The sequence below is a fragment of the Crocodylus siamensis genome, chromosome 2, assembly GCF_052110815.1.
Source record: "Crocodylus siamensis isolate JL-2025a chromosome 2, ASM5211081v1, whole genome shotgun sequence".
Lineage (NCBI taxonomy): Eukaryota > Metazoa > Chordata > Crocodylia > Crocodylidae > Crocodylus > Crocodylus siamensis.
Window position 1 is genome coordinate 139,385,974 of NC_143396.1, and position 27,194 is coordinate 139,413,167.

At 42.1% G+C, this 27,194-nt stretch overlaps 1 protein-coding gene across 1 annotated transcript; it reads left to right on the forward strand.

Moving 5' to 3' along the window:
* On the forward strand, positions 1-27,194 carry FGF5 (fibroblast growth factor 5). Its single transcript, XM_090034759.1, has 3 exons — positions 1-527; positions 13,689-13,792; positions 24,768-27,194. Exons 1-3 carry the CDS (start codon positions 290-292, stop codon positions 25,119-25,121), a joined length of 696 nt encoding a protein of 231 aa, XP_089890885.1. The 5' UTR covers positions 1-289; the 3' UTR covers positions 25,122-27,194.

The window sequence follows — 27,194 nt, forward strand, 5'->3', positions numbered from 1 at the left end:
GCCCCCACGTGCGCCCGGCAGGCGCTGCCCCGCCCGGGCCCCGCGCTGGGGCGGGAAGAGCCGGCGGCGCCACCGTGCCCATGGGCGCCGCGGCCCCTCCGCCCTCCCGCGGCGGCTGCCGGGCACGGGCGAGGGGGGCCTCCCCTGCGGGCGTGCGCCTGGCAGTGAGCTCACTCGCTCCGTTATAAATATCTCGGTGCCAGCAGCGCCGGCAGCCCCGCGGCGGGGGGCCTGCCTGCGGAGCGCGGCTAGGCGGCAAGATGCGCCGGGGAGCCGGGCCGCTGCAAGGATGATGAGCCGCGCCGTCCTCTGCCTCCTCGTCCTCAGCCGCCTCCTCCCCGGCGCCTCGGCCCGCCCCGACGCGCGGCTCGCCCGGGCTGCCCCTGCCCCCGCGCCCGGCGGCACCTTCCAGTGGAGCCCCTCGGGCCGCCGCACCGGCAGCCTCTACTGCCGGGTGGGCATCGGCTTCCATCTCCAGCTGCACCCGGATGGCAAAGTCAACGGCTCCCACGAAGCCAGTCTCTTAAGTGAGTTGCCTCCTCTCCCTGCCCGCGGCGGGAGGGAGGCTCGAGGCCGGGGCGGGGGAGGGAGGGAGGTGCCAGGGGGCTGGCACGGGCGGGCAGGTGGGTTTGGGGCAGCCGGCCCCTGGGGACGGGGCGAGGGGAATCGGAAGTCGCGCTACCGGGGTGTCTTGTATTAGATATTTGCAAACCAAAGTATTGATTCGATTTGTCCTAGGATTTATTTAACGGCTGGAAGGCACCTGGAGGGACCTAGCGGGGCTCTTCTCCCCCTTTGCCCCCCAGTATTCCCGCTGATCCTTATGCGTATCCCCTGGGTCCTTATTCTTTCCACCGACCCCCGGCCGCTCCAGCGGGGCGTGGGAAGCACGTGGGCCGGGCTCGGACCTGCCCGGCCGGGGGAGCCGCCTGTGGGGATCTCGACTACGCCCGGGCAGGCAGAAAGTTTTCTGTGCGCTCCCCACGCCGAGCCCCGGAGCGGCTTGCCCGTGTGCTGGGAGGGGGTCTCTGCCTGCTCTCCCCTCCTCTCGGCCCCTGCCGCCTCTCCTGGGGCTTGACACTCACACTCTCTCTCTCTCTCCCCTGTGGATCCCGGGCCTTGGAGCAAACTCCCAGCCCACGGGGGCCCTTGTGCAGCACTTGCTCAGCTGATGTGGGCTTTTGGGAGGGCAAGCTTTCACCCCTGAGCAAACACTGATTTCTTTCTGGTGTCTGCAGATCAGATGGGAACTCTATGGGCTGAGAGTGTAGGGGTACACATTGGAGGAGACTAGATAGGTGAAGGTTGTACCAGCATCAATTAGATATAGACTATGTGGGCTAAAAGTCTAGATGTGTATAAGAGAAATGTCCATTAAAGATATAGATGGATGGATAGACAGACAGAACTGTGGATATATGCTATCTAGGTATGAATTATGCAGTGTGTGTGTATATATTAAAACCAAACTATGAGAGAGAATTTACTTCAAGACCATGTGGGTCTACATTTGATACAACCATAGAAATATATATAGCCTCTCTGGGTATTTGCTACATGAATATCAACTGAGCTGTGTAGAGCTATTTTCGATGAAGACAATGTGGAGATACAGTAGACACAGACTGTGGGTATACATTAGAGACTAGATCAGTGGTTTTTAACTTGTAGTCCACAGACCCGCTTCCTCCCCAGGGGGCGGGGGGTCTGCAGACTATGTCTAAGGAGTCCACAAAAGGTGACTATGATCAGTGCAATGTATGTGAATACCCACACTTACAATTCAGAAGGGTCTGCACCTCCATTTGAAATTTCCAAGGAGGTCCACACCTTCATTCCAAAGTTTTTAAGGGTTGGCAAATGAAAAAAAATTGAAAAACACTGGATGAGATAAACATGTTAGGTATGGACTACCTAGGCATATGCCATATGTATGCAAATTAGACTACAGTACATAGATATAAACTATGAAATGTATTTTAGAGAGTGATTATACGGATCTAGTTGAGATCCAGACTGTAGGTATGCACTAGATGTAGATGATGTGAATATTTATTTTCTAGAACTGAATGAGCTATAGGCTCTACATGGCTCTGCATTATACCTGGGTTACCTAGATTCAGACAAGACAGATATATGTGAGATGCAGACAACATGGGTATATAACACTGTGGGCACAGTGACACCTGATACCCCACATGTACAGTATGCACCTGTCCCCATGCCCTGCCAGCTCAGAACAGGAGCTGCCCTGCTCCACAGCCGGGAGTGTCTGACTGCTCCTGGATGTTACAAGCTGGCATGACCCAGGGCCAAGGTAGGTCCAGGAGTGGACAGACAGGGTAGGTACCTGCCAGCCCCACTGCGTTCCTAAGTGGTAGAGGGCAGGGCAGTGATGGGATCACTCCATGACCCTGCCCTGGTTTCTCTAGTAGAAAGCAGCCAAATTCTCCTCCTGCAGGTTTTAGCTGGGCACAGATTATGCCCAGGGCCAGGCTGAGGGGCTGAGGTAGCAGAGAGAGCTGTTTAGGGTGGCTGCAGTTCTGAGCTTGCTGCAGCTGAACCTGACACTGGGCCTGGACAGGTAGGGTCCTTCAGGAGGCTCAGTGTCCTCCTGGTCCTCACTGGCTTCTGTGACACTGCTGGGCATGACTCTCCCTCTACTTCTTGCTGGTTGTGGTAGAATGCCCATAAGGCAGCTTGCAGTTTGCATCTCCTTACGTACCTGTATGCCCAGGGCTCCCTCACCACTCGTACCCCAGTCAGCGAGGGGCCCCAGCAGAAGCACCAGCCCTCCACTCTGCCTCGCCTTCCTCTGGGTTCCTCTAACCCATAGTTTCTTGCTCCTGCTATTGATAGCCCACTCCTATCAGCACATACAAGCTCTCCTTCCTGGCCTTGAAAGCCTTGGTAGGGACCTGACTTCAGATCTAAGCAGTAGCCAAACAGGGTGGAGTGAGCCCTGCAGAACAGCTCTGCACTCACAGAGCAAAGACTGAGCCCTTAACCAGCCTTGAGAATCTATCCAAACAATCACAGAGGAGACAGCTGGCACAGAATTTGGCCCACAAAGGGGAAAAAGTCTAGGAATAGAGGGTGGGATTTTTAAAAATGGCCCATTTTCTCCCAGTGAAAATCAGTGGTGAAATTTCCCCTTTGCTTCAGTGAGAGCACAATCAGAGCAAAGTGAAGTTCTTTGAGAACCGTCACCACTTCCTGTAGATAAGCTTTCTAACACAGCATTTTCCTGTTGTAGGACTGGTACTTCACTAAATCCAGTCGTGAAATACTTTGGGGTTTCCATCATGTTTATTAAGAGTTTCTAACAGCATACAGATCTTATTTTCAAGAGCACTTATTTATTTTTTACCATAACTCATGTATTACTACATTTTTCAGTCTCTTAATTTTCTTTCATGTCTCTCTCCCACTGACTGCCTATTTAGGATCTATTTACTTCAGCTGACCAGGTGGTAAGAGTTTACCTTTTACAGAAACAAACCTCTAAGTTCATTTCTATTACTGTCCACAGTTTCATCCAGTTCATCTTCCATTTTCATGAGTTTGCTGTCTGTTCTATCATTCATATCATTAACAAAAAAGTAGGTAAGATAGGATAGATAAGATAGGACAGTAATACTTTGCACATCTGTAATAGCATATACGAGGTTTGAAGCTTAGAACAGAGTATTTGACCATGCTGGATCTTTATGGAGAAGCCTATCAAGCTTTGGGTTTCTCTCTCAATATTTTCCCTACCTTGGTGTAACCACTTCTCTCAGAGAGTGAACATTGAGGAGGTGATCCAGTACAGGATTTGGTGCACAAGTGCCTGCTTTGGGAAGTTGCTTCTGCAGGTACATAGTTATGCAATCTCCAGAATGACACCAAGATCCAGGTCTACAATGCAGTCATCATCATCCTCTCCCTCTGCTATGGATGTGAAATGTGGGTGACCTACCATAGTTATCTCAAGAGACTGGGGAGGTATCTCTAATGGTGCCTCTAACTAATCCTCCACATCAAATGGGAAGATTGGCACAAAAATGTCAGTATCCTTGCTGAAGCCAATGCTACCAGAATTGAATTAGTGAACCTCAAGCACCAACTTCACTGAACTGGACAGTGTGTGAAGTAACCTGACTCTGACTTCTAAATAAAGTGCTTCGTAATGGTCTGAGCTCTCATGATGGCCAGAGGAAATGCTGCAAGGAGATACTGAAGGTTACCCCAAGAAAATGGATGCTGACATCAGGAGCTGGCTGCCAACCAATTCCAATGGCTCTGCAACCTCAACAGTGTAGCAGCCCATTTTGAGGTAAAGCGTCTTCTCAAAGCCGAGAAGAGAGGGTGGAGGAAGGAAAAGGAGAGAAATCCCAGGCTACAGCCTACTCTCCCCTGCAGGGAGAGGGTTTGTGGCTCAAGAATTGGACTCTTAAGTTAACTCAAGACCCATCAATGAGCTGTGGTAGAGATCAACCTCAAGTCGAGGGACTATGGCTCTGGAAGACCTGAGTTCAAAAACCTCTCTTCAGACTTGTGCGCACTGCTGCATCCATTTGACTCACCTGTATATGGGTACCTGGTCATGCAGGCTGGGAAGTCAAATATGAGTGGACATAATGCTTCCAACATCACTGTTTTGTGTGCTCTTGTTTATAGAAATGGATGCGTCTTTGCCTCATGGGATTTTTTTTTAGCCCCTGGCTCAAACAGCACTGATACTTAGGGTCTGAGCCAAAATTATTTGCCTGTTTTTTTTTTTTCCTTTCTCTTTTCTTTCTTAATTTCCTACCCTTAACTTGGTTGTTGTTCCCTACTTCATATTTCTATTGTTTGAATGAAGCAATTAGATACTTTTTGTTTAAAAATAATAATTGGAAGAAATGCTAATACTACTAATCAAGTAGAAGTGGTAGCCGGACAAGAGGGAGGAAGTTCATTTTTTACTAACAGAGGTTTTGAGTACAGGTCAGACATGCCATTCTGGATATAAAAATGTCAGAAAGGGAGGATGCAGTTGTGATCATGATTTTAACATATTGGCTCTGATTTTTCTCAATTCTGTGGACAATCTGGCCCATGGCAAATAGTTGCATCAGCTTGAGGCAAGTATGGAGAATCTATCTGGCCATGGTTCCTTGTCTTGCATTGCATTGGCACTCAGTGTAAACTTCCTAAATGAAAGGACAATTATGCATTAGTTAATAACCGAACTATTATGGACTGGAAACTATGTTAATATATCTCATTCTGTCATCAAGTCGTCATATTTTATTATTGTTATTCCAACCTTCCAGCTTAACTTGTGAATAGGTCTCCAAAAAAGAATTATTTAATTTTGTACACATGACCACAACAGCCATACTTCCTTTAGACTCAATCCATTTAGTCTTTTCAAGTATTAGTGTTTGTTATGCCTTCTTGCAAGATTATTTAGTCATTGCATCACAAACCAAACCATGGGCCAGCACCATCCTCACACTCTTAAGCATTTAAAAATATGAGGATAGTGCTGCAAACACATGTACAGGACTTCCCTGAGTTGCTCAGGCATGCTTGCAAACTGCTACTCAGCAACATTTCTGGGCTTGGGTATCTTTGGAGTGAGCATGGGTCACTTTTCTGAAAAGTATTACTTTGTGTTTCCTAGAGATGATATTCTTTACGATGATATTGGTAAGGTTTGAGGCATGTTTCCTTGTCCTACATGCATAATTGAAAACTTCATCATATAAGATGGGAGCAGCTGAAGTAGTCATGGTCAAAGAGATGAAAGTCATCAGTAGGGAAGTTCCATATTCCAGTTTGCTTTCCTGCAGCATCTTGAACAGGGGTTAAAAGAGCAAGGTTTGTTACAGAGATATGACAAAGATAAGACTGGAACTCGGGAGACCCGCATTCAGTTCTTGAGTTAACCACAGATTTCTTCTGTGAGATTGGACAGGTCCCTTATACAACCATTTTTCCCAGCTTCCATTTTGAAAACTCATTGTAGTATTTCTTTACATTATGGTGGTGTTGTGAGGCCCCATCATCATTGGCGTGCTCAGATTCCTCAGTAATGACAGTTACAATAGTCCACAGATTAATGGATGGATACCGTCTGTATCTGAAAATGGAAGCATCTCCTTACTACACTAGATGCATCCACCATTCTACATCATACAGGTTGCAATATTTAGGCTGAAAAAGGTTAAGGATGAGACATGTGTATCTGAGTATTTTTTGGATAAAAAAACTAGGTAGTCCTGTTGACATGCATTCCAGGGACCTATTCTGACCACTTTTTAGGTCTGCCATTGACTTCAGTAAGAGTAGGACAGGGCTCCATGTGAGCCATACATAGTGTTCTGAACAGCCACAGGGTATTCTAATACTAAAGTTGGAGGACAGATTGCTGCTGTGCTTATACTTGTCCTGAAGTAAAAAGAGTTGTGGATTCTCTGCAACTGCCAGGTAAGGTGGGAACATTCATGATATTCTAACATAGTATTTGAATATTTCATTTATTTTTTCTCTTTCAAAAGCAGAGTGGAACTGATGTAATTTCATGGGCAAAGTTTGTTCTTACACAGACAGGTGAAGCAGCAAGCATAACACTGTCACAACTTTTTAAATATATGTGTGCATAATATTTCTGTGTGCAATTTCCTCTGGCACAAACTGCACTAGAATCGATTGCGCGGCTTTTCATTCCATATGGTCCTGCAACAAATACTTTGTTTCAAGATAAAACTTAAAAACAATGACTTTTCAGTGAAACCTGTTTTTGGGGGGTGGGGTGCAGACCGTCATCTCATTTAGTCAGTTTTATAGTGATATACCATACCTTCCTGACTGAAGGTACTCCTGGTTTACAGCAGTATAAGATCAGAATGAGCCCCCCCCTCCCATCCCCTCCATATAGGAAGTCAAAATTTGGTTCAATCCACTGAGTTAAAGACAATGGTAGATTTTTGCAAGTATCTGAGGACAGAATTTGACCTTATAGCTTTAAAATGAAACATTTTCATCATTTTAGGAATGTTTGTCATAGTTAAATTAGTATAACTAAGCATCAGCTTTGGGTATTGAATTTGTAAAAGGCATTTCTGGCTTTATTTTGCACCAGTTGCATGGAAAATCAGTAAGAATAAACATTCTCATATTGTTGTTAGGGAGTACAATTTTTCTCTCTCGCTGTCATAATATTCCAACTAACATCAAGGTCTAACCTCTTTTTTGTGGTCTTACAATATTGAGAAGAGAAAAAAGAAATCCTGTAAAAATCCTATTTTGTGTTTTACTATCTCATTAAGTGGCTTTACAAATGACATGTTTTGGATCTATAACAAATTGAAAATTACAATTAAAGGTGTTACTTGATTAATAAATTATGGAGGTAAGTCCCCAAAGCATTGATATCCATTTGCTCTTATTCAAGCATAATTTGGCTCTATTAAAATACACTGGGGTCAGATCACTTCATAGGAAAACCAGGCCCTGACTGGTGGAAGGTCCAGGTGAAGAGAAGGTGAAAATCACAGCTGTACAAGGTGCCTATAGTCTCTGTCCTCCTGGAGGCCCAGTATTGTTTGTCCCAGGTCAATAGGAGATGTTGCAAGCCAGTGGGGGGGGCAACCTTTTTGGCAGTTGTGCGACAAATTAGCCCCACACCCTTTCCAAGTACCACTCTGATCCTTTTCCCTTACCCAGTCTGCTACTTGGCTCCCTGCCCTATACTCCCTGACCAAACTGCAGTTCTGCTTACTGCTAGCAGTTTTGTGTCCCCTACCTGATCTGATGCTCTGCTTTCTGCTCCCTGCCCTATCTGCTACTGTACTGTCTGTCCCCTCTCCAGTCTGCTACATACCATGCAGAGGCTGCCTGTGCCACTTGTGTTATCTATGCCACAGGTTGTACCCCCTTCCTCCCCACTGGATTTTGGGCAAGGAGGGACCATAGGTAGGAGATTCAAAAGACTGACTTATTTGGTCATTTCCAAGACAGCTGGTGAGGTTCCTGTGGAGCCATGACTGTAAATTAAGACTACTTTCCCCTGACAATTTTTCCCACCCTGCACTAGGGATAACCCCTCCCTCATCCTCCATCTAGCACAAGGGAACCAAATTGCAACTTTCTGAGCCAGCAGGAGTAATAAAATTAAAGTAGCAAAAAGGTTCCAACCACAAACATTATGTCTTTTTTTTTTAAGCAATTCTTTGTTTTAATCTGGGGCTGATTGAACAAAACAAAAGCAGAACTAACTATGAAACCCAGCTGAAGTCAGTATGTCTACTTGTGACAGTCTAATAACGCTGATTTTAACTTTGCAGAGCTCTGTCAGTATAGGGAACCCTACACAGCCCTAAGTCATGAGACAGCATCCTGACCTTCCTTTATTTGAGCTGTGACATTGTCTTACTGCAAAACAATGTCATCCTGTACTGATGCAAAGCAATGAAGCAAGCATTGCAATAAGGTATCAAGAGAGGATTCCAAGGCTTCTCTGAGGCTTTTAGTGAAGCCATTCCAAATAATACCTCTTTTGTCTCCCTACTTTCCAGATGCTTGAAGGGACAATTAAATACCTGTCTGTTTACTTGACATGCATTGTGCTGTGTCTCCTGTGGCAGCCCTTGTAGCACTCTGTGGGTGTATCTACATGTGCAATTAACTCATAGCAATAAACTCTGGAGTTTATTGTTTCCAGGTGCAGCATTTACACATGTGCCCAGGACCACAGTACCTTGAGCTGGGGAGGACCAGCCCAGAGCTGATCTGACCCTGCTCAGCATTCTGCAGAGGAGCTGGCTGGGGTACAAAAGTGCCACAGTTCAAGAATACCCAGTAGGCAGCCCCCTCACTGTAGCTCCCTCATATCCCAGCCAGCCCTGGTCACTGGCTACAAGTGGACTAAATTTAGTTGAAGCACACTAGATAACTCCACTGTAAGATGGTACTTGTCCCAAACAGTACTATCCTACAGCAGAGTTAATTAATTTAATAGGGGTGCATGTGCAGATGGTGATTCTTTACTGCAGAGCAAACTAGTCCACTCTGCAGTAAAGCACATATGTAGATACACCCTGTGTTAAGCATTCTGGCAATTCTGCCCACAGTCAGTCTCCTAATATCTCATTTAGACTTCAGGGCTAAATCCAGCCCCTGCCGTTGATTTCAGCAAGAATTGGGCAGGACTGGACTCCACATGAACTATGCACAGGGTCCTGAATGGTTCCATGCTGCTCCACAGAAAAATCCTGGGGATTGCCATTTTAGATCTTTAAAACAATTTTTGGATACCCCTGTTTTGGCAAATAAGTTTACAAAATGCTTCAGCTCAGTAGTAGTAAGATGAATGGTTGTTTCAGGTAGTGGATATGTACTTTAGAGAAGATTCACAATCAAAACACTGGCTCTTTGCATCCTCCATGTTCAAAATGTGGGTCCAGATTTTGAGTTTTGAGCCCTTAAGTATTTCTTGTATGTAGAACTAAAACGGTTTTTGTGTATATATAACTGAAGGTGCCTGGGGCAGCTATGACATATGCGGGCAGTGGCAATTTCTGACTGCTGATGATTGTGTGGCTGCGAAGGCAGTGTTGTTTTGTTTTTTCTTCCAGCCCTCTCCTATGTTAGCTCCTGATGTGCCTGTCCTGGTTGCCCCACCCTAGTTACTCTGCCAGTGGATCCACTGCAAGCCAGCAGCTGTTTATTTTCTTTACATTACCTATTATGCAGGCTCATCTTACTGCATTTGGGGCATCTATCCTATGCTGCTGTAGCAAGAAAGTATGCTTGGATGACCTGCCCTCTGAGACATTGGGCTACGCCTACTATAGCTAGGAGGAAAGAGAACCAGTGAAAGGAGTTACACAGGCACAGTTAGGGTGATATACATGCCAGTCAAGGTTTCTAGAAGGGACAAACCACTGTCATAGTTGTTAACCACGTGGTGTGTAGACTTAGATGGGATTTAAAGCCAGCCATGCCAATGCCTAGTTACTTGCTCAAGTCTTCTAATATGTTGTCACGGCAGTGGCGGCATGATGGTGGCTAGGCTGCTGGCAGTGGCTATAGCAGCTGGGCTGGCAGTGGTGGTGGGTGCCATTCCTGAACCTCCTCTAAGCTGGTACTCAGGGTTGGTGCCCTGGTCACCCACTCCTAGTTATACTACTTCCCTGGAAACATCCAGTTTAATGCTCAGATGAACAGAACATTAAGGTGAGAATTTTACTGATTGCCATTGGATTTAAGCATATATATATGCTCAAGTGCTTTGCTGAATAGAAATGGGATTACTCACCTGTTCAGCTGCAATGCAGATCAGCCATGACATTTCAGTAGCAGAAGGACTGTGCCCATTATATTTTTTGGCCTGCCAAGGTCAAGCTACAGTGTGATGCATTGTGTCCTTATTCACAAACAGGAGTCCAGTGCCGTGGAGACAGAGTTCCACTGAAGTCAAAGCGAAAAGATCCATTTTTAGGGAAAAAATGCATCTGATTCACTTAGTGTAGTGGTACCCAACCTTTTGATCCTGCAGGCCAGATTTCATAGACATTTGGGCAGAGGTTCATCGAGTCCAGCCCCCTGCCCCAGGGGCAGGAAGTCAGCAGGGATCATAGGATCCCAGCAAGATAAGCATCCAAGCATGTTTTGAAGGTGTTCAAAGTGGGTGCTTGAACCGCCTCGGGTGGCACAGTCTGTTCCAAACCTTGGGGGCTCAGACGGTGAAGAAGTTCTTTCTTATGTCCAGCCTGAACCAGTCAGTGGCGTTTGTGACTGTTCAATCTTGTCGTTCCTTGGGGGGCTCTGGTGAACAATCGTTCGCCCACATCTGGGTGAACACCCCTGATAAACTTATAGGTGGCCACCAGATCACCCCTGAGCCTGCGCTTTTCCAGGTTGAATAGCCCCATTGCTCTCAGCCTCTCATCATAAGGTCTGTTTTCCTGACCTCTGACCATGCACGTGGCTCTCCTCTGCACCCTGTCAAGCTTCTCCACATCTTTTTTTAATTGTGGAGCCCAAAACTGGGTGCAGTACTCCAGCTGCGGCCTCACCAAGGCTGACTACAGCGGGAGAATGACATCCTGGGATCTGCTTGAGAAGCATCTATGGATGCAAGCCAGTGTTTTGCTCGCTTTACTAGTCTCAGCATCACACTGAAGGCTCATGTTCATCATGTGGTCAACCATGACCCCCAAGTCCCTTTCATCTGTAGTGCTAACCAATGTAGCACTACCGAGCTTATAAGCATGGTGTAGGTTTTTTCTCCCAAGTTGAAGAACCTTGCATTTTTCAGTGTTGAACACCATCAGGTTCTCATCTGCCCATTTCTCAAGTCTGTCCAGAACCACCTGGATCACCCTCCTGTCCTCAGGTGTGGATGCTTTACCCCAGAGTTTGGTGTCGTCAGTATTAATCAAGGAAGCTAATTTTCTGCCTGGGATAGTAGCACCCTGCTTTGATTCCTGCTCCACAATGCAGCAACTGTGTTGCCATTCAGACAGCAAGGGAAGGGGATCAAAGTGGCACTCAGGGAAGATGCATAGTTTACCTTGTGGAACACCTGCCAAAAAGGCTGGTCCTCACTGCTATAGGGATGCAATTATTTTGTTTTAAGCTACACTAAGGTTCTATCATCATTGATCACTTTTCTGTAGCTCACATCACTACTGTTTGTATCTTTGTATTTGAAGCATAAAACTTTGTGGGGCAAGGGACCAGTTTTTCCTTTATGCTTGCACAGGACCTACCCACAATGGCTTTCTCCTTCCAGATGAGTGCTCAGTTGCCACCACTACCCCATATTTTGCTCTCAATTTTTCTAACAATAGCTTCAAGGGAGCTCCTAAAAAGCATAAAGGTTCTATACTCAGATGCGTGGTGAGGAGTCGGTATGCAAACTGGATTCATTCTGTTGACCTCATTTGGCTCATGGGGCCAGATGACCAGTGTGGTGTGCAAGATCAGTTTGAGTGAGGCCTGATCTGGCATGCTGGGCTGGGCTGGGCTGGCCTGGCTAGGGCTCAATGCGGTGCCTGGCTCCAGCCCCATGTGCTGGATCAGGTACTGTAAACAGGATCCAGCCCCATGTGCAAAGCTATGTCATCTGGTCCATAGGGCTTAGAAATTTGGCAGTGGGAGAGTGGTAGCAATCAGCACTGCCACCACTCCCTCGCCACCAAATTTCTGGACTTGTGGGGAACCCCGTGGGCCAGATGACATGGCTCTGTGTAGGAGATCAGGCCCACAGGTTCGTGTCATGATTAGGCAACTTGAGTCATTCCTTATGCCACAAAAAAGTCCCAATGAAATCAGAAGGAGGATCTGAAGTCTAGGATGCTACTCAGTGGGTAACGTGCTACAGTGATGTAGTGTCGGTGGCCATGAACTGTGACACTGCAGCTACATTGCCATAGCAACACGCTCCCTTGCTACAGCATGTTGCTACAGCGATGTAGTGGCTAAAAATAACTCTGCATTGCCAGCACGGTGAAGTCTGGGCTGTTTACTGTGCTGTCATTTAGTACCTTCAAAAGGAAATACTAAATGATGACACAGTAACAGTGGCACTGTAGGGGCATGTGTAGATGTGTCCAGTGTGAAGTATAAGAGCTTGACCCATCGGAACCTTCCGAAAACATGCGAGTCATTTCTTTAGTATTAATCAATATTTGTTCTAACTTTATTTTCATAGTGTATTGTATGGGTGTACAAGGAGGCTTTCATTTTCATGAAAAGGTTTTCATTTTTGATTAAGTATCGATATTTAAAATGCTCAGCTTTCATCTCCTTTTTTTTTTATCCACATTTTCCTCTGCCTTTGTTTTGGTTAGGATAAAATTATAGATGTGTCCAAATGGTGTGACATGCTAATACATGTTATTCAGCTTCTCTGTACTGGAAAAAATCTGAAATTGCCATATTTCATCCAAATCAGAATTTGTCACCCAACATTCATCTCAGTCCTCCTATCATATTTCTGGTGTAAATCATTTGCAGCAATAACAGCGAGAGACTAAATCCATGTCGACTGTAAATATAGTTCTAAAATAAGGGACAGCATTTGAAACCCATGACAGTCGGGACCCTGGAGCAAGAGGTCTCCTAACAGCTTGTGTTCTTACATAAGAATGATTGGTGCAGTGACAGTTGCACATCTTATAAGCCACATGGTTGAAATTCTTGGCTTTTACTGGTTTGTGTTACAACCTACATGAATAGAACACAGGGTTTTGTGTTCTTAGGAAAAGAGGCCTGTTAGATTTTGTAGAGAAATAGGTTTTTGTTTGGATAATTAGCCTTGATCCTGCAAAGACATAAGCATGAGCTGAACTCCAGGTAGATGAGGAATCCCCAAAACATTGGTAGGACTTCACATATGCTTAAAGCTATGTATGTCCTTAAGTTTTTGTAGGACCAGAGCACAAATGAAGGAGAGATGCTACATGTTTTAAAATCAGTTGCCAATCATTTGAAAATATCCTAAGGTTTTAAAAAAAGCCATCTAGGAATAAACATATATTTTCAATAACCAAAGTAGTATTCATTTAAACATTAATTAATTGTTTAAAACAAAGAAGGTGAAAATCAAGAGTTGGGGGGGAAAAAACCCTGCAGTTCATAAGATTTATTTTTTGTCACACTTATCTGAAAAAGAATGGTGATTTATTTTGGGATTTCTGTCATCCTAGGTATTTTGGAAATATTTGCTGTGTCTCAGGGGATTGTAGGAATACGAGGAGTTTTCAGCAACAATTTTTTAGCGATGTCAAAAAAAGGAAAACTCCATGCAAGTGTAAGTAGAAACTGAATTACCAGTATATATTGTTTATTAAAGGCATTGTGGCGACTTCACCTGTATATTACAGCAAAAAGAATTCTTAGGAGCTTGGCCTTACAAGATGCTCAGCATACCTGTGCCATGATTTCAACAATAAGTGCTTACCGACTTGCAGGATGGAGCCTTGAAAGGTAGAAAGACAGACACTTAAGTGACTGGTAGATATACAGTCTTGAAGCTCTGTTTATATTTATTATAGATAGACCACAGAAGATTTTTTTTTTGTAACTGAGTAGTTGTCATCAAAACAATATGCTCTCTGTTCAATAATATTTTATTGTTATACAGGGGATATATACACACATACATTTTACATAATGTTTTATCCACATGTTCCCTTGATAAAAAGATGAAGGAATACAGACTTCGGGACTAATCCTGTGCCACCAAAGCAAATGGAAATAAAAATGCTGACTTGGCATTTTGACTCAATTTGCTGTGATGAGGGAATGGAGATACCCCATGTATATAAGAACACGTAACAAAGGGGAAAATGGAGAAAATAAAAAGAGGAAAATGATAAGTGTATGTGTATATAACACTCTAGTTCTAGAAAGCACCCATATGCCCTATTCAGGAAGATAAGCAACTTAACCCTTAAGCATAAGCTTAACTTTAAGTACAGCCTGAAGTCCTGTGGGATGTATTTTCCTGAACAGTAGTGTACTTGCTGTCTGCCCCTAATTTGTGGCTGGGGAGTGCTATAGAACAACTTCAGTAGGCAGATGTTCATAGCTGCTTCTTCCACAGCCTTCCCAAAATCTTCATGCAACCAGGAACTTAAGTGGTCCCTCTTGTCCCACTGAAACCAATGGAAGTAGAATCAGGACTTTGCTGAGTGCCCACTTCCAAGTTGCTGTGTGAAATGAGATTCTGATAAGATTAACTGGAATTGCGGGTGCTGGGATTACATCCTGGGAATTTGAGCCTTGGGCCTTTCCATGAGCTGCAAGATCCAGCATGGAAGTGTTACTGCTAACATTTAAAATCATAGCAGTGTTTAACTATTTGGTTTTATTTAAAAATATATTCCCTCTTGTTGGTTTTTCTACATATTGGCCTTCCTGCGGGTTCAAATATGTATATTTTCAATGAATCTATACTTTAAAAAAAAATCAAGGGTACTCTGTCCTTTTTTGTTTTTATTATAATTGGGGATAAGAGGTTGGTCATTAATGCATAGAAAAATCGACACACTTGCTATGCTGATGTTGAAATAACTCCTGCTAAAACTTATATTCTAAAAGCTAAATCCTAAATTCTTTCATACGGAAGTGTCAAACAAACAAGCTGTGATCCAGATTAAGCCCATGTTATGCAAATATTCAGGCTGCTTGGTATATTCAGAATTTGCAGAATCTAAGCCTTTAACAAAAATCACACTATTAGCCCTTATAGTGGTAAAGAAAACATGCCAGATGTGACTGTCACTGAACTGGTTACACTGCCTGTAGTAGCAGACAGCCTAAAACTTTGGGATATGTGAACACCTTTGTTTCCCATTAAACCCAGTGGAGTGTGAGTGCTAAAACCTAATGGTGCCAAAAGTGTAAGCATTTAATTTCTCATTTTAGCAAATGTAATGGGTTTGGGAGTATAACCTTCTGTGGATGGTTAGATAACTTGGAGTTCTGATAGGAAGGAAAATACGAAGGGAAGACAGGAGGAGGAACATGAAGTGAGGGAACAGTAAGAGAAACTTGTGAAAAGGAAGAATGTGCAGTCTCCTAGAGGAGAAATACTGATTTGAATGATGTGGATTTCAAGGAAATGGTACTGATCAAATCATGAAGAATGATAATGGCTAGAAGGCTAGGTACAACATTGGGGCCAAATTGCATATCCAAATATGCTATCTCCACCTTTGAGAGAGTGATGATTAATGGATAGGAGTTCTTAAATTTCACCCCAGCCAAGTCATCTTTTATTAAAATTGAAATTTGACCTTCTCCACCAAATAAGTTTGCCCAAATATAGTGCAGAGGGTAACAGTGGGAGGCAAGAACAGCATATTTCCTCTTGTGAAATGCATGTTTTATGGCCAGTTTTTTGTCAGTGTGTTCTCTGAAAAGACAATAGAAACAAATTAATAACTCAGCACAATGCAGATGAGGAATTGATGCATCATTGGCGTTCTATAGACTTTTAGTAGAAGCAAGATGCTCCAGTGGTATCTAGAACTTGCCATTGCAGTGTACAAAGGGTTGGAATCTAATATATGTATATGGTGCCCATCACTCTAGTATTGGAGCAGTTCTGCTAGGGAAATGCTCTTATCCAGTGTTGTAAATATGGAAGTGAGGCCCACAAGCCCAGATTCTCAGAGGCAGTTTATATTACATATTTTGGGTTTATATGTCAGACAAATTGGAAATGTGCCCATATGGGGTGGGCAGTGAGTCCTACTATGTTTACTGATTTCAAGGTCAGAATTTGAACCTAAATAACTTGCTCAAGATACCATGGTAAGTCCTAGGAATAGGCCTTGCCCCCAAGCCTCCCAGTATGTAAGCTAACGTCCTGACCAATGAATCATCCTCACTTTCTATTCTGTCACCCTCATTCAAACTAAGTGTGAACAGCTACACACAGAGTAAGGTGTAATACAGCATGTGTAAAAGTGACAAAAATATGTCAGAGTAGCCCAGAACTATATTAATTTAGGGTTCACAACTTACATCTGTCCTACCCTAGGGGAAAGAGTGTTACTGCTTCCTCTCCCTATGTGGGGTACAGCCTGGCTTGAGCATAGAAGTCATGCAAATCAAGCCCTGGTCTTTTACCATTTGTAGAAGGGGATACTTGCTACCTATTGGGCTTCTATTTTCTCTTTTTATGAAATTGCAGTAGACAAATGCAGTATGCCTCAGGAAAAACATACCAAATGGTATGATTTCTTTCTATATAAGAGTTGGCCCATTGCTTTAAGCACTGCACATACACTTTGGAAAAATAAGAGTCTTTATAAAAGAAAGATAAAAGCAATTAAATTTACCATAATGGGTTTTCCTTAATTGCAGCTTCAATGCTAAGAGGAGGTAGAAAATAATATTCTCAGAAAGCTCTCAGGACAGGCAAGTAACCACAATGTACAATATATTTAAGAGTCTCTCTCTCCTTTTTTTTTTTAGTGGCATACAGTACATTTCTTGTTCCATTTGAAGTTTGATTTATGTCTCCACACTAAAAAAAATTGAATCAAAACCTCATCAGTGTATGGTTAATTGTCACCAAAAAAGCACGGTGTTATTAATGGACAGCAATTAGGCAGGTCAGACTGAAAGGTTAAGACACATGATTCCTCACTCAGTTGAAAGCAACAAATTTGTAGAAACTTGACCCAAATGTCTAAAGATTGCTGGGCTAAATAATGCAGATAATGCAAAACCAGCATCTGTTGTTCTTTCCTGTCTTGGCAGGATAAAGTTATTTCATGGCCTAATGAGTTTTAAACAGTACAAAGGGAATCCTGTGCCTGTCAGTCACTGCAGCTCTTTGATATAAAAGTCATTCTGATGACTTTGAGCTGAACTGTAGATAAAAGTAATTCCTACAATTATTTGGGGGTCCTTCTAAACCAGTTCTCTGGGTCCTGCTTTCTCTTATCTGAGCAGAGTGCTTTATATTAGTCCCCTTTCTTTTCAATGGTAACATAATTAAATTATAAAATGGTTCATTTTTAAGGAAACTGGATTCAGAAATAGTAATAATCCCAGCAATTATCAGTTCCATGCACAGATGGCTTCCTTCTAATTTTTAAACCCTCAGTTACATTTTTAAATGTTATTGTCATTAAATGGTTGAGCTTTGGTTTGGTCTTGATCTCAAAAGAGAGTCTGGCATTAGCATAAATACAGAAATATTTTTCTATAGGGGTTAAGGTAATTTTCCTTTGTCAAGAATTGTTCTAAATTAATAATTATGGGCCAAATGCTTCAGTCCTCATTTGGGCAAATCTCCACTGAATTTAATTTTAAAATATAATTGCCTTCAGGATTGTTCCCTATGATTGTATCGATATTTCCTGTGGAACACTTTCTGAACACAAGCCAACATTCAGTGACTAGATAATGTGTAAAGCAGAGAGGAGTGGAGCTGGTTGTAATATTTTAGATGAAAAGTTTTATAGTTTCATAGTTGGTAGGGTGGGAAGGGAGCTAAGCAGATCACCTAGTCCGCTCCCCTGTCATAGGCAGGAAAGGATGCTGGGGTCAAATGACCCTAGCTAGGTGGCTGTCTAGGTGTAAATGACCTTTTTTACAAAGCTGAAAACGTAAATAGAACATGAAAATAGAAAATATTCAATTTTAGTGCATTGAAAAAGGGAAAAAAACGGAGAACAAATGACAGTTTTTTGAAAAAAAATTATTGCAAACCCTGCCGAGTCAAAAAAAGCATTCTTCATGAAACTGAGTTTTTCTTCTTGACTGTCTTTTAAAGATACATGTTCATGTACTTTGACAGAGAGAGAGATGGGTATGTACTTGGATAGGCTACTTTCTTGGGAAAGTTTCTGTTGTCTTTTGTTGATGAGATCCTTACTGTTTTACATTAAGTTATTCATAGGAACTCCTTTTGAGGCTGTGATAAAATAAGCAACCTGACATACTAGCTAATGATGTAATCATTTTCATTTGAAGGCCTGAGATGTAATGGTGGTCATAGACTAATTCTGAAGGGAAAGCATTACTATACATTTAAAAATGCCCCTGCAGTTGGCACAAGCTGGCACCCTTTATAGGAATCTTGCAAAAGGGGTACATGGATAAGGAGCATGAACTACAGCATGAGATATGGAGGAAAGGAAGGATATGATCCTATGGTAGAGGTACCAGACTGGGATGCAGGTGATTTGGAGTTGAGATGTGTCCATGTATGCTTTTGGGCAAGCCATTTAAATGTGCTTCAGTGTCCCCATTGGTAAAATGGGCATCTTAACAATTCCCTAGCTCAAAGCGTATTGTGAGAGTGAATTCATTAATACTTGAATGGTCCTGAGATACTATGAGACAAGTCCTTAGCTGGGATCAGCTGTCATAGTTCTCTTGAATTCATCAGATGAGCTAAAATTTATAAAAATTGACAATGTGCCTTGATGGTCCCATGGATCATGTAAATATTGGGATAGACAGCAGTTTGGGGTTTGCTTGGGCAGACTCTGCTCTAGAAGCAGACAGTTTAGAACTATTAACTAAGTCACTGATGTACAGGGGGACCTCCCTTCCCCCCTCCCCCCCTCCCCCGCTGCTGATGGCGTTTGCGGGTGGTCAGCGGTTGCCGCTGGCCGCAACCAACGCTGCTGGCGTTATCTGCAGGTGGCCGCCAACCCCTAGTCAGTCCTCACCACCCTGTCCCCCCTCCTGCCAATAGTGCCAGCGGCATCTGAGGGAGCTCACTGCTTACCACTGCTGCGCACCTGCCACCGCCATGCCCTTCCAAGCCGCCAGGGGCACGTGTCATTTATGAACTAAGCAACTTCAAAGGGTACAAAAACCACTTAAAAATTAATCCTGCTACATTCTTCCTGCCTTCTTGCTTTGCTCACAACATGGCTGCACCACCAACCCATAAATGGGGTTGAATTTCATGATCATTTTCTCTTAGACTTGGGACAGACATTCAAAAAGCCTGAGCCTGAATTGATTCAACCATTACAGGTTAGTCTAACCTGGCTAAGCTGAACTGGTTTGTAACTGGGGTAGAGCAGGGGGAAGCCAGGCAGACCCTTATCTGCTGGAGCTCTGCCCAGGAAGCAGGGGGGCAGGACCAGATCTACTGTGGAACAAAGAGCCCCGCCAAGCCCAGAGAGAATGCTGGGATGCTGGGGGAGTCTGGTTTATCTGGGACAGACATTGCATAAACTGAGTTGAGCCAAATCGGTTAAGTCTGGTACTACATTCAACCAGGTTTATCTCAAACCAGTTTCAGCCATTTTCAAACTGGTTTATTTGCACAGAACACCTGTTCTGCTACAGGTTTAAATCAGTTTCTGATCACTTAAACCAGTTTATGTGTAAAGTCTGTCCCTAGCCTTATTCAACTTTCAAAAATCAGTTCAAGCATATGGATTCCACCTTCAGTCTATAGACTGTCATGTAATATTACAACTAACACCACTAGGCAGCTGGTAAACAGGCCAAAATTGTTGTATCTGACCTACTTACTTCATCTGGAGGAAGACCATCAAGTTGCATTATTTATCTTCATACCTATTTTGTAAACCAAGAATAGGACTCAAAAGTACACAGCCTTATTCTACCCTAATGGAAATCAAAGGGAGTTTTACCAGAGTTTCCAATAGCAGGAGAAAAAAAGGGTTGGAAATAACTAGAAAAACTGAAAAATCAAATGTATGATTAATTTTAAATGAAAAAATGAGGTTTTGACATAGGCTTATTCAAGTAGAAAGGTGTTTTGTTATTGTTTGGAAATATTTCACTGAAAATTCAGAAAGGTCAGCAAAAAATCCCAAAGAAAAAACCCCCAATATTTTTCCTAGAAAATACATATATTTTTAAAGCTAACTCTACTAACCCTTCCATGTAATCTTGCGAAGCATTAAGGGCTGGCCTATAGTGTAGTTTTAGGTAGCCAGAAGGGCACTGTAGGCAAGTCCTAAAAGGAAACAATGGAAGTGCTTTGATAAGACCCAGACAGATAGGTAGAACATTTTATATCACAGAGATTTCAAATGTTTTTCTATACAAGATAGATACACTTAGAGCAGTGACTTTACAGGTCAAAATGAAAATTATAATATGTGCTGCAGCAACACCAGACTGAACAATATAAATTGTTGTACTCTGAGGGAGGATGCTAGCAAGGGCAGTGGTAAAATTCTTTCCCCTTGCTTTCTAAGTGGTAACCAGGTGTTACTTGGGAATCCCAATTCTCTTGGGTTTCCCAAAGGAATTCCATCTCAGATTCCAAAAGACCTAAGGACCCTGTGATCTTTAAATTTCAACTAACTAGTTTCCGTAGGACAGATTTAATTAGCCAACTTAATTATTTTTGTAAAGACAAAACTTCTAGCTATGCAGCCTCTTCCCATTTCTTTGCCTCATGACTAAGGTTGAATACTTTAAGTCTTTTTTTAGCTTTACTGGGCATATGCCTTGAAAGTATTGCTGTAAAACCTCACACTTAACAATGAAATTGTAAGCTTGAATTTCACTTGTTTATGAAGATACATATTAGCTTGTAATAAGTATCTATCAAACATTCACAATAACTTGTATAAAGAAAACTAAGTCCATTAAAAAAGACCTCCTTACTTCAACATCACGTTGTAAAGATGCTGTCATCATTGATTCCAACAACAGTTGAGCAAATGTAATGTCCTAAAACAAAAAGAGCTTGTTCTTTCCATTGATCCAAATCTTGGCAGGAAGCAAAGGACCTGCTTCAGTGCCCTCATACAAGATCACATCAATACTTTTAATTTTTTTGTCTTAGTTTGATGGCCAGATGTAGATTAAGAGGGAAAAATGAAATTCTATGACCTTCAGAACAGACATCCCTTGTACTGAATGGAGCCATCTTGAATCCTTTCATGGGGTCTATCCCTTGAGTGAGGACAGCATTAGAATAACCATAACGTGTGCTTCCAAACCTTGATGTCCCTGCTAGGAAATAGCAACACCTTAACAGAATTGTGAAGTCCAGAAAAAAGTTTAAGTTGAGGGGGGAAAAAATGATAATTTAACAGAGAAGAATATTTCAGAATGCTAAAACATTATGAATACAGGAAGAAAAATGCCCCCCATGCCAATTAAAAGTAAACTTAATTAAGGGCTTAAATCCAGCTGTTTGTTAATTTCAAGCAGTGTTTTCTCTATGTGATTAGCATCAGTGCTTTTAATTTATATGTGAAGCCAGAAACAGAGTAGGAGTCAGATTGTATTGCTACTGTTACTAGGTAGTACTGCTTACCTTTCCCAGTCCAGAGGGAGGTAGGAGGGGTTCTGGTTGTAGGCTAGTTTAGCTGAGTACAGCAAAGCTGTGGGGAATGGGACTGGCAATGGTGAGCAGGGAGCTGAGGGCTGCTGAGTGAGGATATCTAACAGGTGGGCAATATCCCACATCATGGATTCCTAAGGCCTGCTGTATATGTATATGGACCTCATAACCTTTTCTCTGCAGTGCAGGGCAACTCACATTTGTTGACAGTGCAAAGTGGGGAACACAGTGGAAGGGGAACTTGCAGAAATTACTTCTCCCTGAGATGCTTCTTTACCTTAAAAGGTTTTACCATGATGAAGGGTAATCTGGGTCCCTCTTTTTCTCTCCCTTTAGAAATCAGCAGCAAGGAGGCCTCATGTCTCTGCAATGGCTATGGGGCCGCATGAAGTCAGTGGGCACTGCCAGGATTTGCCTTGCTGATAGGGGAACCCAGAATTCAACATCAAATGGTGCTTCCATATAAAAATTGGTTCAACCCAAGAAAAGCACTCTTTAATGTCCTAGGGTGGGATTCACAAGCACAGAGCCCCTACACCTCTTTTCACTTGAAACCATCTGCTTTGAGACACATCTATCCAGAAAGAACACTCTGCTCACAAAATCCTTGGAGACTCCTCCAATGGAATTTGTCTTCCTCAGAAGACAAGAAGCTATCATCTGTGCAGCTCCCTAGACTTCAGTGGGATGCCTCATGCCAGTAGGAGATTCAGGATTGAGTACTTGAATGGCTAGCTAGGAATTTAGCTCCAATCTTTATTTCTGGGAGAAGAATATTCATTCATGTATGACACATCATGGTGGATAATGAAGACAGAGAAAGCAAAAATGCATAATTAAAATGATTCTTCTTTCAAGCAAAAAGCTAAAGGAGATTAAAGTAAAATTGTTATGAAAAAGGTGTCTTACTGGGTCAAGGGCATTGTCATCTGAATTCTAGAAACTCAGCATTCTTAATCAAGATATAGATTTAATGCAGTAATACCAAGCAGGACTGAGTTTTCCAATGGGTTATAAAAATTGTTTCTTTTTGCTTTCCAGTGCTTCAGACTTTGCACTTAGAAACCATTTTAGATGATCTCAGGACACCAATTAATGCTCTCATTATTCAGTTCAAGAAGTGGTGAATCCCTTTGAGCTGGTGTTCAAGAATACCCATTGTTACAGTAACACACTAGCCATGCACTTTGAGGGCTCTGTTTTCGTATGCATTACCTTTTGTCAACAGAGATAGGTGTCCACGCTTTACAGTATTCAGCTCTTCCGTTAAGGAAAATATACTGTGTTTCCATCCAGGCTGATTTCCTTGGCATATGTTTTACAGAGGGCCTGACATTTGATCATAGCAAAACTCCTTTTTACTTTTTGTGGAAGATTAATTGATCTTAGTTCTGTGCTTTTTTTAACAAGTGACTTGTTTTTCTTGGACAGTTTTTGAGAGCAGGTTTGATATTCAAAATTGCTGAGGCTGATTTCCACTCATCATAATAGGAGTCAGTGACCAAATCTTCTCTATATACTTTGAAAAATCTCAGCCCCGCTCTTGAAGGCCTTGATTTTTGCAAAGACTTATACTGTGAATAGTCCATGTGTAAGTCTTTGCTGGATCAAGGTCCAGGGGAGAAATTTTGTTGAACAGGTTCTGGGCTTTTACGCATCACACAACTACTTTTATATATTTATTTTCTGGAAGAGAACAAAAATGCCTCTACACAGGTAGAGTGCAGTCTTGCAGTCCGTACTGAGTTCAGTCTTGCAGTCATGCTAAGACCAGGCATTGAATAGAGTAATAGCAGACATGGATATTAGAATATATTATTTGATATCAACAGAGGTTTAATACTTTAAAAAATACTGTTATTATTCAAATCATTATTATTATATCAATATTATTTCAAAGCATGATTTGTTAATAATTATCAGAGATTTTATAAATGTATCTGACTCTGGCCAGTGCAGTCCAAAATAATGTAGACCTTCAGTAGGATTTGTGCATGCATGAAAATCTATGTGGTCTTACACAAGGCTAGTGTGAATGGATAGCACACAATTTGCATCTCAGGGCACATCTACATGTGCACTTTAATGTTCATCAGCTTATTTTAATGTGCATTAAAGCATCGCAAAAAACATGCTGTTTAGCTAATGTGCATTAAAATAGGGTAATGCACACTTTTCTAGTACTTCACAATGGAGGTACTAGATTTAATGCACATTATCTAAAATGCATTAATGAATGTATAGATGCACCCACTGGGATGTTCAGATTTACTCAGGCTGGCAGTAGGTCTATAGCCACTAGGTTCCATGGGAGTCCTTAGGGTAATAGCAATACTCCAGTGCTGTTTGTAAGGGAAAATGCTTTTGGACTAAAAATCAATTTTTAAAAGGATATTAGGAGACAAAATGCCTGAAGTTGAAAAAAATACAATCAAAACTGTGCTCAGTGAAGCAGTGAAAATCTGCATGCAAATTGCTATTCCAGATTATTAAGCAATGATAGAGCCAGAAAGCAATATGTGTAAGGGCAGGAAATTGGACACACTACAGAGCAAAAAGTAATATTCATTGACCGAGCTGCAGTAAAGGAGATAAAGTGGTATATTATATTTTGTGGGGGATAGGGGAGGAACAGAAGAATGGGAAGGTTTTGTTCCTGAGACAGGTAATACAGTCAAGAATTTCAATAATGGAAACCTAAGGCTTCGTTCTTAACTGTAGAGTTAGAATAAGTGGCTTTGGTTTTTAAAAGCACCAAACATCCTACAGCATCAACAGGAATTGCAAGATGTTCTTCAGGTTTGAAAATCAGGCCACGCAATTAGGCCCCCATCAAAAAGATTTAGGGGATAACTTTTAGGTACACATTGCTGACAGTCTTGGCCCCCAATCCTTACCAGGGTAAGTTCTGGTGACCTAGTAAAATAAATACAGATCTTTCAATAAGCTTCTATTGGTTTTGTTTTCTTAGGCCAAATTCACAGAAGACTGCAAGTTCAGGGAGAGGTTTCAAGAGAACAGCTATAACACATATGCCTCAGCGATTTATAGGACTGAAAAGACTGGGAGAGAGTGGTATGTGGCTTTGAACAAAAGAGGCAAAGCTAAAAGAGGCTGCAGCCCCCGGGTGAAACCCCAGCACATATCCACCCACTTCCTTCCAAGGTTCAAGCAGTCTGAGCAGCCAGAACTTTCTTTCACCGTCACAGTTCCTGAGAAGAAAAAGTCACCTGCCTCCACTCCAGCAAAACCAAAGGTTTCATTGTCTGTGCCTCGGAAAAATCCCAACACTGTCAAATACAGACTCAAGTTCCGCTTTGGATAGCTGTGCACCTGGGCGAGAGCGAGGAACACTTTTCTCAGGAGCTGCTGCTGCTGGTGTGTGTGTGTGTGTGTGTGTGTGTGTGTGTGTGTAGGCATGCGTGCAGGACTGTGGGCGAGTTCTTAGCCTATGATGGCAGAGAGGTCTGTATTGCACTTAACTGCATTAGGAGGTCAGACAGGGAGAATCCCATTTGTTTCAGTTTGATCCCAGACAAATTGCTTTTTGATAGTTAAGAGTGTTAACTGAACTGGAATTCTTCATCTAGCCCCAGGGTGAAGAGCATTATTTCAGTTCAGATGAACATAAAGGCTTTAGTTTTTGCCTTAAATACCATTCTTGTTTTTTCCTACTCTCCAAAGCATTGCAGTGGTACTGTACATTTTGAAAGTATACATTGGAACATTTTAACTTTTCCTTTCCAAAGAAGATACTTTTAATGATAAAATATTTAATGGACTTTTGTGGTAGTTGAAAGAAACATTGAACATATTTTTCTTACTTTAACTTTTTCAATTAAGAACACTTTTTACAGTCATCTTCATATGAGGAATTTGTTCAGAGTCAACATATATGGATTTCTTTTTCCGACTTCTCTTTTTGCTGCACTTTTGACTTCTGACTATACCTCAAACACTGTACATTCAAGTCTGCATTTTTGAACGTTTTATTTCCCTTCTTTTTACAACTCAACTTATTTAAAAAAAAATCTTTACATAGTAATTTATATCAGGATGTTAAATCTTCTTGCTTTTATTTGTAATGGATTTTTTCCTTTGCTGAGGAAGATAATAGGTTTCAAATTTGGGGAAGAGAGCTCTTCTTTTACAAATGACCCCAATCCCTGTTTCCTCTTCTACTCTTTCTTGAACAGCTGGAGGAATAAGTCTTATTCTGTCCATCAAAGTATCACTTGGAAGTCTATGTTTAAAATACCTCTGTCATGACCCTGTGGCATTCCTGCTATTATAGGTCCACAGGGATGGAGCTGCTTTACAGGAGAAACAGAGGGAGGCCAGACCCACTCCATAGGTGTATCAGATAACAGCCATCAATGGCATGGCCCATTATCAAACATTGGCATCATTATATTCATCAAGTAAAACCCTCTCCTGAGACTCCTATTCCAAAGGTAAATTGTTCCTGTGACTACTTCTTCCTTCTATAGCAAAACAATGGGTTTAAAGGCCAGTTATGTGCTTCAGGAATTGATACTAATCGAAGGATGCATGAGCTGTTGCTGACATCCAGCTAGTGGTCCAAATAGTGTTGCACAGGTGTAACTAAAAGCAGAATTGGGTTCCTTGAGTGAGTCCTCAGCTGTTGTAACCTGGGTTAGCTCCATGGACTTCAAGGGAGCTACATTGATTTACACAAGCTGAGCATTTGGCCTGTTATCACTCTACAGGGGACATAGTTCCACAGTGTTTTAATTCATGTGAGTTACACAATGTATTTATTTCATTGTCTAATTGTTTATATACACATCCTACTGAAAAAATGTTTTATTTGAACTTTAAAAAATGGAAATGTGGCAATAAACAATGTTATAGTTACTTGAACCTTTGAAAGTATTTTTTCCCATTAGAGGTAGAGTGGTGTAACTTTTAGAAATCAATAATTATTCAGTTAACTTGTTTTCTATTAACTAATTATGCATATAAAAATACTCACATTTAGCTGTGTTATGTATGTAAAGACAATGCTAGAAATGAAACTCACCAATTAAGCCTTAATAGATTTTAGAATGGCTTGTGTTAGTGAAATTGGTACTTTTGTTAATTGTAGTAACATTTTAGCTGCGTATCAGCAATAACAAGGTCATGCAAAACAGTCATCAATTTTACCAAAAATTGATAAGCATACACATTGTTTCCATTTAAGGCATGGTCTTTCATCCACCATTACTCTGAATGAGCCGAGGGCCTTTTTCCAAACCTTTCATTCCATACAATAAAAAAACCAAGCACACGATGTAGTATTTCTTTTTCTAATAATGGCAATAAAAAGATTTTGTTTAAATGTATCCACTATATGTACTGCTGGTACATAATGTAATGGTGATTCCATAATAAA

Bases quoted from the DNA above. Each gene is read 5' to 3' on its own strand.
- FGF5 (XM_090034759.1), top strand. From the start codon at position 290: ATGATGAGCCGCGCCGTCCTCTGCCTCCTCGTCCTCAGCCGCCTCCTC. The intron at 528-13,688 runs GTGAGTTGCCTC...CTGTCATCCTAG, and splicing joins CCACGAAGCCAGTCTCTTAA to GTATTTTGGAAATATTTGCT. The intron at 13,793-24,767 runs GTAAGTAGAAAC...TTGTTTTCTTAG, and splicing joins AAGGAAAACTCCATGCAAGT to GCCAAATTCACAGAAGACTG.